General features: G+C 38.3%; 2 protein-coding genes across 3 annotated transcripts; both read right to left on the reverse strand.

Annotated features, from left to right (window-relative positions):
* Window positions 1-174: 174 nt before the first annotated feature.
* LOC135468323 (ubiquitin-like FUBI-ribosomal protein eS30 fusion protein) lies at window positions 175-4,284 on the reverse strand. 2 transcript variants are annotated; one of them, XM_064746509.1, is made up of 5 exons: window positions 4,266-4,284; window positions 2,983-3,063; window positions 2,553-2,691; window positions 2,290-2,345; window positions 175-351 (listed from the first exon to the last, which is right to left on the reverse strand). In XM_064746509.1, exons 2-5 carry the CDS (start codon window positions 3,055-3,057, stop codon window positions 226-228), a joined length of 396 nt encoding a protein of 131 aa, XP_064602579.1. In that variant the 5' UTR covers window positions 3,058-3,063; window positions 4,266-4,284; the 3' UTR covers window positions 175-225. The 2 variants fall into 2 exon arrangements, with proteins under 2 accessions (XP_064602579.1, XP_064602578.1); XM_064746508.1 differs by lacking the exon at window positions 4,266-4,284 and adding an exon at window positions 4,142-4,176.
* A 921-nt stretch (window positions 4,285-5,205) lies between these two features.
* LOC135468376 (carboxypeptidase O-like) lies at window positions 5,206-16,744 on the reverse strand. Its single transcript, XM_064746594.1, has 7 exons — window positions 16,641-16,744; window positions 15,357-16,076; window positions 14,981-15,082; window positions 12,767-12,939; window positions 8,501-8,596; window positions 7,755-7,874; window positions 5,206-7,576 (listed from the first exon to the last, which is right to left on the reverse strand). The coding sequence occupies exons 2-7, from the start codon at window positions 15,964-15,966 to the stop codon at window positions 7,394-7,396; spliced, it is 1,284 nt and encodes a 427-aa protein (XP_064602664.1). The 5' UTR covers window positions 15,967-16,076; window positions 16,641-16,744; the 3' UTR covers window positions 5,206-7,393.
* Between the last annotated feature and the right edge of the window lie 299 nt (window positions 16,745-17,043).

Below are 17,043 nucleotides of genomic sequence, written 5' to 3' on the forward strand. Positions count from 1 at the left end.
TGTTCACTTTAATACGTAACAGGTGTCAAGCATCCTTACTGCAATTTCCCAACCTCCAAAATGAAATCACAAATGTGCACAAATTCCACTGAAAGTTGCTGTTTCATATTCGAAAAGGTTGAGGAATTAGGGTAGTATAATTTTAATAGCACAAAACAAAGTAAACTACCAGAATAGCAGATTGGAGCTTTATTCCATGTAGGTCACAAACATCATAAAATTAAGTTATGAATTGGCATTGGGTCCCTTTCTGCGTCCGAATGTGGCAACAACATTGACAAATCGTCGGTTGTACTGCATTCTTCTCTTGGCACGGCCAGTCTTTGACTTCTTCTTTTCCTGTTTGTCAACCTGAAAAACATCATAATAGATACAGAATTAGAGCACTTGTCTGAGCCACATGACATCTGAGACCAGTGTTCCCTATTACACCAAAACACCAGAAGTTGATACCCAAAAGAATCGTTTGTATGTACAACATGACTGCAGTCATGCCTCCTACATGAGAACAGTCTGGTAAACGGAGATGAACTATATCTGATCTGCTCTATGACAGTTACTAGTTACAGGTAACGCTGAAGGGAAAGAAAACGTGACATACATTTGTTGGCAACACTACAGAAGAGCTGGGCAGTTGGAGGCACATGAATGTAAATCTTTAGCTTAATTATATAAGGTACCGAAACATTTACCTTAACATGGATTGTAACACAAATGAAAAAAAGGAACGTCATCAATTTTGTAATTTACTGTAATGAAAACATGCTGGCCCTCAACATTGAAACATACCTTTCATGTTTATACTGTGCTTTACATATATTCAAAGCCTGTGCTAAATACTTCTATTATTTTTTCTGATATCACCCCAAACATTTGCCTCAAGTTCTAATAGAAAAATATATTAGATCGTGAATCTTGTACTTCACAAAAATACATTAGATCGTGAATTTTGTACTTAACAAAATATGCACAAACGATGTAACATCCAACTTGCGATACTGTGGCTGTGCTTAATAAATGTATAAAAACCTCGGCTTCATTTTCATACTTTCTTTGCCTTTAAATTCATGGGAGTCATTTCTGTCCAATCAAAATTTAATACCCCCGATACAATTCTTAGTTTCTGGTTCTATAAGTTGAAATTTTGTCATTTGTCTTAAGTAAACATTTATAAGGTAGTTATAGCTTTAATTCCTAGGCCAAAATATAATCTCAAGTTTTGTTTCAAAACCTTGCAATTGTCAGAAATGGCTATGGAATCTAGTTGATCAGACGATCCTAATCAGTTTCAATATCTATGGCCTATATAGAATGTTCACTTTTACAGTAAATAAGAGTCACTCAAGAATACAGAGCAAGGGTCCATGGAAGTCATTTTTTCATGTACCTGCCACCGCTTTCTGAGCGAAATTGAGTTTTTCTTTCAACTTTTGTACATTCCTTCATTGAATAAAGTAATTATTACAACCTATATATGAACACAAGCTGGCCTCCTGGTTGATACTGCAAGCTGATAATCGATGCACACTGCAGTTATTGTTATGTGTATTTCAGGATACCAGTCTAGTGTGAAGGCCTCCCCAGACAGCTAGCAACCTAGAGCATCACTCTAGATTGACTAAAACTCACAACATGAGCAACTGGTCTTGGCATCACTTTACTCAAAATATTCAACAATCATTAATCAAGACAAAATAGTCATGCATTAATGGCTTATGGAATATGTGGTTGTCACTTTCAGTCTGTAAAAGGACATGTCAGAAATGACCTAAAGAAAAAAAAAACATTTGAGAAAATCAAAAATCTTACATGTATTCTAGAAACTAATCTGAAACAGGTTGCTTTGCGGAACTTTGGGTATGTTCAAATTGAATTTATGTAAAACTAAATATTTCTTTCAAAAACCTCAAATTGAATAAATATAACCAGTTATTGAGTTTGTTATTCAATCGACGGACCAAATACTGGCTCATCTAGACGAGATGCTAATATTGGAGAATCTTTTAATATTTCTCACCATCCATAATTTTGGACCAAGGGTTTCATTTTATCTGAGAATGCCAGCCAACAACCTCTTTATGCACAGGTCAGCTTTGTGAATTGTTACTGATATAACAACAGCTAAAAGCTGCATGGCCAGAAGTATGTTAACTCATGCAATTTCAATCCTCACTGCAGTCAACAATAAATTCAATTCTCGCAGATTGCTCTTAATTTTCTATCTCCTGTAAACAAATTATGAAAGTGACATAGCCTCCAATATTCATTACCAGAGAACAGAATACAAACCTTTGGAGTCTGACCCTTCACTTTACCAGCACGAGCCAGAGAACCGTGAACTTTTCCTGCAAACAGAAATTAGTCTGGTTAGAGCAACCAATATTGATCTTAAGGCTGTACCAAGGCATCAAGTGCATTCACCACTTTTCAAGACCATAAAGAATTTTCCTGGTTGGTAATGCCAAATGAAGAACTCTCTACCAGTTTCCGGTATAACGCACAAGAATTATTCCAGGGAGATAACACAATCATAGCTGTCTGCATTAACTTACCTCCGAACAGTCTGAGCTCCACATTGACGGTGGCCAGGTCGGGCAGAGTGCCAAGCTGGATAGAGCCATCCAAGGGTTTGCCAGCATAAAAGACAACCTGGTCCTCAAGAGGATAGCCCTCTGTCTCATTCACAAGTGTCTGACAAGAAACATGACTCGTGAATTTGTTATTCAAACATCAATAATGAATGTCATCTAGCAGTGATGCAAATTTTGTTTATCAGCAGGTGGTCAAAAAAGAATTAAACAACACATTTTGTAAAATGGGCGAACAGTAAGTTCATACATTTTGTACTCTAAAAATTACCCAAGTGGGTGTAGTCTCCAACTAAAAGTGTTCAAGATTAAAATCCCAAGACTCAAATTCAGTCAACAGCAACTCATGTTTTTTTTCAAAAGTCTTGTGCATGTAGTCAGAATACTTTCTCACCTTGACATCCTGCACGGTCTCCTCACCTGACAGAGTCAGGGTGTGGATCTCTCCCGCTTGTACAAATAGCTGCATTGTCACCTGTCACAGACAAAACAAGAGTAAGTGACACAGTCCAATGAAAAAAACAAGGACATTCATTTTTTGAATGACTAACTGAATATAAAAAAGATTTTCATCCACAAAATATCGTGCAGGGTTTTAGTCCAGCTTTGATCCGACAAACATTTTGCAACGCAATACATACACTACCCTGATTCTTCTAAAATTTGCGACAGGTATTTGTAATGTTGAAAGTAGGATATTACATTTCTCTCCCAGCCTTTTGGAAGAGTGAAGATATGAGTGTGTTGTTCATCAGATGGTCTAACCATGTCAGAAAAAAAAAAGAAACTCAATATTCCTGCTAAAATTACATATATATTGGCTAAAATGTGCAGACAAGGTGTCCCAAATCATGGTAGCTCCACGAATGAAGTTAGCATAAGATCAAGCTTTGTGATACTGTACCTATCTGTCAGTTTCATGCATTCCTGGCATGATTCTCCAGTTTAGACACTATTTCTAATCATAAAACATTAACCAGATCTGGTAGATTTATGCATCAAAAAACAAAGAATCATAGCCTGCTGGCATCTCAGCCTTTAGTTTAAGTACAGTTAATGCATAAGACGAAAGAATTTTCATGTCTGTGTAATATCTCCATAATTGGACTTAAGACTAAAATTCACAAGAATTGTGATGTAAAGGCAAATAGCGATTGTGACAAAATGTGCGTAAATATTTCAGCTTTTAGAATTGCCAAGCTTTATGTGTACTCGGGATGAATGTGACGTGCATGCATCGGAACTGAACGTGGAGGTAGCTCTTCGTAAGCATTATACTGGAATCGGGTCCACATAGCACTCGGGCTACTTTGTCATAAACTGTTGAAGAACTGTGTTTAGTCACAGTTTAGTCACACCAAAACTTAACATCCCGTATTAAATGAAGTCATTATTGCCAGATGAGAGACGTATGACAATTCTATACGCTAGATCATCATCAGATATGAAAAGCAAAACAACGCTGACAGCCTTTCAATATCAGGTTTGTTGTTGTTGTATCATTCGTAGAAATGCTCATCATTTAGACGGCAAATTTTAGAGAAATATGTTACCTTTTACCTTGATGTAGAATTAATTCGACAGTACAATATGTCCGCTTACATAAATCAGCTGTCCACTGGTAAATGAAAACACGGTTGTGAACTTATGCCCTAAATAATCAAGTGGATTACTTACACGTGCATGTGCAATCAAGAAGGAGGTTAAAAAGACAGCGTTTGCGCAAATCACAGCGCACTTCCTGTATAGTCTCGCGCATCGCTGAAATATAATCATTTCATAAATATTGCTGTGGTCTAGCGCTGACCAAGAATGTTGACTGCGCGGCGTTTCAAGCTGTTTGCGTTTTAGTATTTGATTATTGTAATTTATGAATTATAGTTTTAATTTTTAGGCAACCCGTGAAAACATTTAGATGAGACACAGGATTTATTATGTTTATTTTCACGTATTGCTGAGGCTAGTCAAATCGTCTATTTTGCCTATGTTAATTCTTCAGAAATCCTTGAACAGAACTTATTTGGGTGGGGGGATCGGAAAGCGAAGTCCTGTGAGGGCATTTCTGACGTGAAATTGCCACCGATTTACCAAAGTAGTTCCAGCTTTAGTGCTCCTATTCCGCCTCAGTGTATTATGGCTTCTCCGTAAGGTTTTCTTCTATTTAGGTGTGTAAACCCACCTACATGTTGAACATCGTTATTGTTAAGCACAATATTTCCTTCATAAAATACCGGTTAAATTGTTTTTTTTTTGTTTTTACAATAAAATTTTACTGTTGTCTGTTTGCACTCTTTACTGAGCTACATGATACAAAATGGTTGTATTTCCACTGATTCCGCCAGGCCATGATTTAAAAAATGTTGTGCTTGACCAAAATTCCTTTTTGTCAGAAGGCAAACATTACCGAACACAAAGCACTGCACTGCTCCGATTTACCGAAATTATGTTCAGTCAGTATTACATATTTGCTCTCACTGGAGTCAGAATAATATTCATTTCATCCACTACGTTACCGCACATTCATCTTCACAAAAATGTAGATCTTAAAAATCTAATAATGGCATCATTTAAAACTTAATGTTTTGCGGCTTGTGTCACAGATCTGTTGGACCTACCGTTTAACACTACTATCCAGTGTGGCTCACTACCATTGGTGTCATCATGGGTCATAGTGGGAGTTGCTCAGTGCCAGGGAAATGAGGGACTCCATCCTTTGTGACAGAAGAAATGTGAGACACCATCCCGTATGATGGCGGAAATGTGGGACAACACCCTGTGTGATGGACAAAATGTAGGACACCATCCTGTGTGAGGGAGGAAATGTGCGACACCACCCTTTGTGATGGAGGAAATGTGGGACACCATTCTGTATGACACAGGAAATGTTAGACACCATCCTGTGTGATGGAGGAAATGTGGGACACTATACTGTGTGATGGAAGAAATGTGGGCCACCATCCTGTGTGATGGTGGAAATGCGGAATACCATCCAGTGTGATGGAGGAAATGTGGAACACTATTCTGTGTGATGGAGGAAATGTGGGCCACTATTCTGTGTGATGTAGGAAATGTGGGCCACCATCCTGTGTGATGGAGGAAATGCCGAACACCATCCAGTGTGATTGAGGAAATGTGACACCATCCTGTGTGATGGTGGAAATGCGGAACACCATCCAGTGTGAGGGAGGAAATGTGGAACACTATCCTGTGTGATGGAAGAAATGTGGGCCACCATGCAATGTGATGTAGGAAATGCGGAACACCATCCAGTGTGATGGAGGAAATGTGGGCCACCATCCTGTGTGATGGAGGAAATGCGGAGCACCATCCAGTGTGATTGAGGAAATGTGACACCATCCTGTGTGATGGTGGAAATGCGGAACACCATCCAGTGTGAGGGAGGAAATGTGGAACACTATCCTGTGTGATGGACGAAATGTGGGCTCCCATCCTGTGTGATGGAGGAAATGTGGGTCACCAACCTATGCGATGGTCGAAATGTATAGGGCATACCCCAAAATGACCATAAATTTCGTTCATGACTAACTTGCTCATTTTTCCTGATTGATTACAGAAAGGTGCTATCAGGTTTGTTTGAACAGTCAGATGATACCCTACTGGAAAAATGTTAGTTTCAGTACCAAAAACAGTATTTAGTTTTATTTATACCTGTCAAGCCTTTCATATGATCATCCATGACAAGAAAACAGGAATGCGTCCAAGTATTTTCCTGATCAAAATTGAAATAATAATAGTGTATACAAATCTTCAAACATGAAAATAATTTGGCAACTTTAAGTTAATATTCAGCGTAATTTAACACTGATAATGAGTCTTGTATGAAATTCTTCCATATATGGTCTGACATTTCTCTGCCAAAATTTGCATGGATAATTACATTACAAAACAAGTATAGCAAACAAAAATATCGTTTTATGAGATTTGTGTGATTTTCATATAAGTTTAACAGAAGCTACATCAGTAAGTTGTGTAAAAGACAATACTTCATCAAGATATTGGAAAGATACTATATCAGCAAGATGTCTTACATCCAAATACTTCTCCATTAAATTATCCATGCAAACCATAATCAGAATTAACACATGAAACAAAATGATGGTAAAATAATCACATCTTCCACAAAGCAACCATGAAAGTGTTTGTTTATTTATGGCTGTTTAATGCCATATTCAAAATGCCATATTTTTCTCTGCCATGATCATGGTTAGTCTTATGGGTGGACTAAACCTGAGGGCACCGGGTAAACCACCAACCTGGGAAGACCAGATATGTATGCCATTCTGCTGAAAGACAACAAACATTAAACTACACAAACGGCCACATTAGTACTGGTCTAGCATTACCATCTTAACTGTAGAAAATGTTTGATTGTTTTTTATGCCGTACTCAAGAATATTTCACTTATACAACGGCGACCAGCATTATGGTGGGATGACACTGGGGGAAACCCATGACCATCCACAGGTTCCTGGCAGACCCTGTAGAAAATAACACAACTTTCTTTCTGTGGAGTATATATATCAACATATTTATTAATGGTGCTCTTCTGTCAAAGTTTACACAGTGTTGTTCTAATAACATTGGTCCCCTGACCTCAGTTCTCAAATTATGATAAGTTCACCTGTCACTGCTCACCACACACACAGCCACAGCCCAAATAACACATATAAAAATGTAACATATACTACACAAAATACACTATTGCTATTTACAGTTTATTCTTCATGAAAAGGGAATGTTCTTGATAGTATTATTATTTTTTTTTTTAATGAAAATATAACATATCATGTGGTCTTCATTGATGAAAATGATGTAAAAGTGGAGCTTAGATTGCGAAGGCTTATAATTCGCCGCCTTGGAAAACATCGAAGACAAGAAGGCAGGTAATTGTGGACGGCAAAATAACATGTCAGTGCGACCACACCAACCAGTAAAACATGACCAAAACGCAGGACATCTGAGCTTAGCTGAAAACAAGTAGATATACACAATATTAGATACAGTGGTGTAATCATGGGGTAAATCTGAAATTTCCACACTGCAGTAATGGTTAGCGTTCAAATAGCAAGTGGTCCTCTGACCAAATTCTGATATGAACTGGTAATTGCTACAGAAACCCATCTGCACATATATACATGTTCTCACCATTGGGTATGGGGTGGGCATATATACAGAATGACCTCCATGCCTGGAAGAGCTCTGGTGGATGTGGTGAAAATACTGGAATATAGTCCAGTATAGTGGGAGTATATCAGTCACAGCAGCCTGCAATGTACAGTGTGAACATGTCATGTAATGGTGAATAGTACAACTGTTTCATGAAACTGTCTACTGCTCGTATCATTTTTCTAGCAAAACTAAATAAAACAAAAAATATATAACTCCAAATAATTCTAAAATATATTTATTATATACCCTGAATGATTACACAGCTGATGGCACAGAGGACAGAGACATTTTACATTCGTGCTTAAGTTAACTGGTTTGTTAGGACAAAGTGCCAACATATTTATAGTGCTGCCTCACTGGAACAATATCCCAAAGACACCAGACAGCATGCACTATCCAGTCCCATTAAACTGACACCAAGCCAACATGGTCTATTCTACTTATGCTGAGGTTGAAAGGCTACCAATAATAAACTCAGTCTTTGGTAGGACCTGATTTGGAAATGAACCCCAGTTCAACCAATTTTTGATACAGATGTTCCATCCACTACACCACCATGAAGTGCTAGCTGGTACTAGTTGATACAAAATGGACCATAAAATACTGTATACGAATCTCAATAAACAATGGTGTCCGACTTTGGGTCTGCTACACAAATCTCCAATTTGAAAATGTACACACAATATTGTTGGCAACATGATAGAAATTTATTTTTGCCAAACCTTTAAATCTTCACTTCTTGGGTTAAAGAGGTCAAAACAACGAGCCCCTTCGTGGTCTCCTTCTCCCCATAACTCCACAGCATATGAATATGGAATCTTTAAAGAACACAGAAAGGTCATATCAAGGTCACAGAAAAAACGAACATGGACACATTACACCATACATGCATAACTACCACACTTTAACATGATTACAATACAAAATGTTTGTATAAGGTGTATTTCAGAGCTACCTTTTATCTACAAAGATATGCAAGTAATTTATAACTTTCTTTTATACACAGTGGCACACTTTACACATAGTGAGCCAGTAAATGTAGTGGTAAATAGCTGGTAAGTATCTTCAAGTTTAAAGGGTAAAATTTATTGTCCAAATGCAAGATTTTTCTTCATGTCTTTCATGAAATAAAGGATGTAGGGTATACTGTTTAGTACTATACAAATACATCTACCCATAACAGTATCTGTTCAGTGCAACTTTACTCCAAGAAGTACCATACAATCATACATTAAATCAACATACTAGACTAGGGCCAGACATTTCTGTTCCATAAACAATTTCTGATACAACTCTTCCTCAATCAGGCAGGTGAACAGTTTTATATTACAGTACAGAATCACGCTCACATCTGTCACTCCCTCAACCAGGCAGGAGAACAGTTTTACATTACACTACAGGATCACACTCACATCTGACACTTCCTCAACCAGGCAAGAGAAGAGCTTGACATTACAGTACAGAATCACACTCACATCTGTCACTTCCTCAACCAGGCAGGAGAACAGTTTTACATTACACTACAGGATCACACTCACATCTGACACTTCCTCAACCAGGCAAGAGAACAGTTTTACATTACAATACAGGATCACACTCACATCTGACACTTCCTCAACCAGGCAGGAGAACAGTTTTACATTACAATACAGGATCACACTCACATCTGTCACTTCCCCAACCAGGCAGGAGAACAGTTTTACATTACAATACAGGATCACACTTACATCTGACACTTCCTCAACCAGGCAAGAGAACAGTTTTACATTACAATACAGGATCAAACTCACATCTGTCACTACCTCAACCAGGCAGGAGAACAGTTTTACATTACAATAGAGGATTACACTCACATCTGTCACTACCTCAACCAGACAAGAGAACAGTTTTACATTACAATACAGGATCACACTCACATCTGTCACTTCCTCAACCAGGCAGGAGAACAGTTTTACATTACAATACAGGATCACACTCACATCTGTCACTAGCTCAACCAGGCAGGAGAACAGTTTTACATTACAATACAGGATTACACTCACATCTGTCACTTCCTAAACCAGACAGGAGAACAGTTTTACATTACAATACAGGATCACACTCACATCTGACACTTCCTCAACCAGGCAAGAGAACAGTTTTACATTACAATACAGGATCACACTCACATCTGTCACTACTTCAACCAGGCAGGAGAACAGTTTTACATTACAATACAGGATCACACTCACATCTGTCACTTCCTCAACCAGGCAGGAGAACAGTTTTACATTACAATACAGGATCACACTCGCATCTGACACTTCCTCAACCAGACAAGAGAACAGTTTTACATTACAATACAGAATCACGCTCACATCTGTCACTACTTCAACCAGGCAGGAGAACAGTTTTACATTACAATACAGGATCACACTCACATCTGTCACTACCTCAACCAGGCAGGAGAACAGTTTTACATTACAGTACAGAATCACGCTCCCATCTGTCACTTTCTCAACCAGGCAGGAGAACAGTTTTACATTGCAATACAGGATCACACTCACATCTGTCACTTCCTCAACCAGGCAGGAGAACAGTTTTACATTACAATACAGGATCACACTCACATCTGTCACTTCCTCAACCAGGCAGGAGAACAGTTTTACATTACAATACAGGATCACACTCACATCTGTCACTAGCTCAACCAGGCAGAAGAACAGTTTTACATTACAATACAGGATCACACTCACATCTGTTACTTCCTAAACCAGACAGGAGAACAGTTTTACATTACGATACAGGATCACACTCACATCTGTCACTTCCTCAACCAGGCAAGAGAACAGTTTTACATTACAATACAGGATCACACTCACATCTGTCACTACTTCAACCAGGCAGGAGAACAGTTTTACATTACAATACAGGATCACACTCACATCTGTCACTTCCTCAACCAGGCAGGAGAACAGTTTTACATTACAATACAGGATAATACTCACATCTGACACTTCCTCAACCAAGCAAGAGAAGAGCTTGACATTACAGTACAGAATCAAGCTCACATCTCTCACTACCTCAACCAGGCAAGAGAACAGTTTTATATTACAATACAGGATCACACTCACATCTGTCACTACTTCAACCAGACAGGAGAACAGTTTTACATTACAATACAGGATCACACTCACATCTGACACTTCCTCAACCAGGCAAGAGAACAGTTTTACATTACAGTACAGAATCAAGCTCACATCTGTCACTCCCTCAACCAGGCAGGAGAACAGTTTTACATTACAATACAGGATCACACTCACATCTGACACTTCCTCAACCAGGCAGGAGAACAGTTTTACATTACAATACAGGATCACACTCACATCTGTCATTTCCTCAACCATGCAAGAGAATAGTTTTACATTACAATACAGGATCACACTCACATCTGTCACTTCCTCAACCAGGCAGGAGAACAGTTTTACATTACAATACAGGATCACACTCACATCTGTCACTTCCTAAACCAGACAGGAGAACAGTTTTACATTACAATACAGGATCACACTCACATCTGTCACTTCCTCAACCAGGCAAGAGAACAGTTTTACATTACAATACAGGATCACACTCACATCTGTCACTACTTCAACCAGGCAGGAGAACAGTTTTACATTACAATACAGGATTACACTCACATCTGTCACTTCCTCAACCAGGCAGGAGAACAGTTTTACATTACAATACAGGATCACACTCACATCTGTCACTACTTCAACCAGACAGGAGAACAGTTTTACATTACAATACAGGATCACACTCACATCTGACACTTCCTCAACCAGGCAAGAGAACAGTTTTACATTACAGTACAGAATCAAGCTCACATCTGTCACTCCCTCAACCAGGCAGGAGAACAGTTTTACATTACAATACAGGATCACACTCACATCTGACACTTCCTCAACCAGGCAGGAGAACAGTTTTACATTACAATACAGGATCACACTCACATCTGTCATTTCCTCAACCATGCAAGAGAATAGTTTTACATTACAATACAGGATCACACTCACATCTGTCACTTCCTCAACCAGGCAGGAGAACAGTTTTACATTACAATACAGGATCACACTCACATCTGTCACTTCCTAAACCAGACAGGAGAACAGTTTTACATTACAATACAGGATCACACTCACATCTGTCACTTCCTCAACCAGGCAAGAGAACAGTTTTACATTACAATACAGGATCACACTCACATCTGTCACTACTTCAACCAGGCAGGAGAACAGTTTTACATTACAATACAGGATTACACTCACATCTGTCACTTCCTCAACCAGGCAGGAGAACAGTTTTACATTACAATACAGGATCACACTCACATCTGTCACTTCCTCAACCAGGCAGGAGAACAGTCTTACATTACAGTACAGAAACACTCTCACATTTGACACATCCTCAACCAGGCAAGAGAACAGTTTTACATTGCAATACAGGATCACCTTCACATTTGACACATCCTCAACCAGGCAAGAGAACAGTTTTACATTGCAATACAGGATCACCTTCACATTTGACACATCCTCAACCAGGCAGGAGAACAGTCTTACATTACAGTACAGAAACACTCTCACATTTGACACATCCTCAACCAGGGAAGAGAACAGTTTTACATTGCAATACAGGATCACACTCACATCTGACACTTCCTCAACCAGGCAGGAGAACAGTTTTACATTACAATACAGGATCACACTCACATCTGTCACTTCCTCAACCAGGCAGGAGAACAGTCTTACATTACAGTACAGAAACACTCTCACATTTGACAAATCCTCAACCAGGCAAGAGAACAGTTTTACATTACAATACAGGATCACCTTCACATTTGACACATCCTCAACCAGGCAGGAGAACAGTTTTATATTTACAGTACAGATGCACGCTCACATATGACAAATGTTTTCTGTTGACCATGTCTTCACTGACCACCTTACCTTCCGCACTCCAGCCATGTAGTCAAATATCGTTCCATCAGCTGTGTAATCATTCAGGGTATAGCCTTCTCCATATCTGAAGTAATATTTTGTGGCATGTGACATTTGCTTGGCTAATTCCAGCAAGTTGTGGAAATTATCATGATGAAGTTGTAGCTGTTTTGACCGAGTATCTGTTACAAAAAACCAACAAAAAAACCCCAAGGTATACAGAGCAAAGTGACAACAATTTTATACATTGGTTAACATATTAACAGTTTTGTATCTGTTCAGTTAATATTTATATATGTACTATGTTTCACATCAAAACAGGTAAAAGAACAGGCATGTAATCTGAAGGTCTGCAAAAATCTGAAAATGCCCCCAAAATTATTAAAAAAAAAACAAAACAAAAATAAAACAGAAAAATACTCATATCAAAAACATTTTGCAATATAAAAGGAAACAAAGACAGTTTGTGGCAATATTATTTTAGAAAAACATCTAAAATCAGATAATAAGCTGAAAAATTACATGACTACTTCCAGTCTTACATGTATCCATAGATGAATATAAATTTCTGCACTAAAATTTCTGGTGTAAACCCCTTGAGTAGCCTCAAATGGAGCCTGTGGCAAACATACCACAAAGCCTCATTGGTTCTACCAAATGGGTTGCCAATATGGTGTTGGCACGCCTTTAAGTCCCCAAGGCCATGTGACTTGAAGATATAAAGATGGTCAAAGCCTGTAGCGGGCCTCTTTTGTTCCCAACTTTTGAAGCGGTTGGTTGTGCGATTTACCTACAGGCATTTACACGTGTATACCAGACACATTACAGTTAAGTGACACCCTCGCCGAAGCCACACACCTGGAGAAGATGATCATACCGCAATTGATGTTACTTCTTTCTCTCTAATACTATTCTGTTTTCATATTATACTCCAATAAATCCTTGTTATTATCCCATAAATGTTCATTTTTCCAGGTAGAAAAAGCATGACATATCGTTTTAATATGCACCGTGTGTAATATAAATTCCGACATTTTGACTGGTCCGTGTATCTTTTCATTCATCAAATCGACCAATCAAAAGTTACAACTTGGCTGTACAGGCACTACTTTTTTTTACGACATTTTCTTGTCGTCTGCAAATGTCAACATGGCCAACTTTCGACCAGGAGATATTGTAAAAATTGACAAAAAATGATGAGTTATAAATGTGACAAGAGATAATCGAATCAATGTGGAAATCCTCAGTATTGACTACGACATTATTGTATCGCCACGAAGGCTAAGTAATGGCGCCGATATTTGGCGGTCCCATAGCGGATGGTGTTTTTCACGTGCAATGTTCATTACAATCACGAAGCACCCAAACGTCAACGTGTTTGTGTTATTGAATCGTCAACCGAATCTTCACAAGAACACTAGCTGATGCCTAAATTCCAATCAGCTGTTACAACTCTGCAGGCTGCTTTGTTTGTTCAGCCTTCGTTAAGTTAAACTGTCAGTTGTTTTTTGAAAGTTGCTCAGCGCACGTGAAATTTGTCTATTTTTATACAGTAATTCTTTCTGCACTAAAATGTAATATTCTTGTTATAGATATTAACGTCACTTCACCTACATATGTGATATCACTAAGCAGCTGACGTCGGCGCAGTGTCCAAAAAGTTTAAATTGCAATGATTTTTTCCTCTATAAATTTACAATAAGGCATTTATGGGATAAATAGGATATGAAATTCATGACCCTTGTAATCAAATTTATTACACTTGAATAGCAGTTTTCATTTAATAAATTTGATATCTTATTTATTTATTTATTTGATCGGTGTTTTACGCTGTACTCAAGAATATTTCACTTATACGACGGCGACCAGCATTATGGTGGGTGGAAACCGGGCACAGCCCGGGGGAAACCCACAACCATCCGCAGGCTGCTGGCAGACCTTCCCATGTACGGAATTTGATATCTTCGGGTCACTCATTACATATCCTCTATTTATTATCTCTATCTACCTTACGCCAAGTACCTGTGTCTACTCATCTTGACCTGGTGAGGAATTAGATCTCTGTTTTGCTGGACACTTGCCCGCTCCTTAACGCGAGACAGTTCCAAGTGATATTAAAGCAAGAACCAAGCACATCTTGCAAGTTGTTCAAACACGTTTGTAGATTAATGATGTCATGACAATCAAACTAAACCGTATGTAATGTACACATGATGTGCCTACCTGCATAAGGTAAATAAATCTGTCTAATTCCGGAGTGGAAGGAGAAAAATGCATCAAATTTGTGTTGGGAAGTAACATGCTGGAAAATCTCACTCTCTGGCTCTGAAAATATTATTAATACCATTTATTTACATACTGAACAAATTTCTCAAAATAATTTTACATAAACTACTCTGACAATGACTTGCTGAATTTTTCTTTCCCTGACAGCTGTGTATATTTATAGAAAGTGTACTGTTTTTTGTTTAAAAATGTAAAGTTGAAAACATTTTTTCCATGCAGTCATTCGTTTAATGAGAAATGTAATAATGCATGCATTCAAAAAGTTATTATATCTTTTTATATCTTACATACACATGACACAGTGCTTCCTTACCCGAAAATGCATTCTGACCTCTATATTCTTCATCTTCATGATTACTAGAACTTCCCAAATTTCCAAACTGCCAATCAAAGTTCCTATTGAGATCAACACCTGTGCTAGTTCCCCGCCAACAATAATTCTGGGATTTTTCCAAGTAGTGTCTTCCATCCGGATTGGCCATAACAATGATGTAGAGGTCAAAATTTGAGAGGACCATTCTGGAGGACAAATGTTCATGGCTGTCTGTTGATGACATCACTCCATGCAACAAAGTATGTAAAAGCGCAAACATAGTTTCCACAGGGAAAAACTCCCTGGCATGCTCACCATATGAAAATAATAATTTTAACTTAGGAAATGTATTTGTAAAATTTGACACATGTAAAAGAATTTGTGGCCTATCCTGTTTGGAACGATATGTCCAGTCAGCTTTGATGAATTGTGGATTATTGCTGATGAGGTTTTTGAGCTGATATTTAATGGTGGAATAGTTATGATACACTGTATAATCCGGGAGGTAGATTTCAGACTGAGGCAGCACATCTCTGGAGATCACATATCCACAAAGATCCAGCAAAATGGCTACAACATTCACCCTCACTAGCCATTCTGACCGCCTCATTCTGTAAACACTCTGCTTTACTCCGAGATTTGTCTCTCCCTCATTAGTCACAAAGATGGATTCTAGCTGTAGACCTATATATCACATCATCTTGTAACTGGATACATAGCCTATAGAAGTAGAAAGATGTCATCCATAAAAAATTAGTCACATTAGTTTACTTACTTAATTTGATGTCAAACGCAACAGTTCCTATTAAAGAATTTTATTACTATTACTGTACCAGCACAAAACGTACAGGGATTCAAAACAGCATGGATGCTAATTAAGAATAACTCTGACGGACTCGACTACTTGTCAGACTAAAGGCAGTCCCCCTGCCTCCTGCCATGCTAGTACTTCAAAATACCGACACTGAGTCCATCTAGATGGACTGCTGCCCAGTTCTATGTCTATCAGCATATAAAAAAAGAGAACTGCGGTTCGATCTGCATCCAGTTAAATGACTAGTTACTTCCACAATAACCTTTAAATCTGGCAACATTTAATTAGATATAATATACATTACAACAGCATGGCAACTGGCGAGGAAATGCAGATGACATCTGTCACGTTAAAAGCTACAACAACAACACAATACTAACGCTACGAACATGACGAACATTCTCTTCAGTTTGCTATCTTTTGTGCATTGAAATATAGTCCTAACTTGTAATGCCTCAACATATACTCACTACTTGAAAGTTTCAGTCATACACAATAAATGATACTAGTTTTCAACGACCCACTGTGCAGGACCACACTTTTCAGCTCAAATGTTGTTTAGAGTTACCTCCCCAACCCCCCTTCCTAAGCCTAGTGCCCCGCTCTATGACCTTGTCGTCTTTCACAGATTTGCATGCCCGTAAATTGCAGCTACTAATAAAGTTTGCGTGGGGAGATAATGTACTGCAGACTTTTTGCATGTAGTTCCAATCTAGAATGATTGTTCTCTTTGGATCTATGCCATTCTATTTTTTTTATAGAATTTACATCCTTTCACGTGCTAAATTCAAGCGCTAAGTTCAGTCTGCAAGTAATATATCATTTATTTATTTATTTGATTGGCGTTTCCAACACTGTATTCAAGAATTTCAC

The sequence above is a fragment of the Liolophura sinensis genome, chromosome 6, assembly GCF_032854445.1.
Source record: "Liolophura sinensis isolate JHLJ2023 chromosome 6, CUHK_Ljap_v2, whole genome shotgun sequence".
NCBI lineage: Eukaryota > Metazoa > Mollusca > Polyplacophora > Chitonida > Chitonidae > Liolophura > Liolophura sinensis.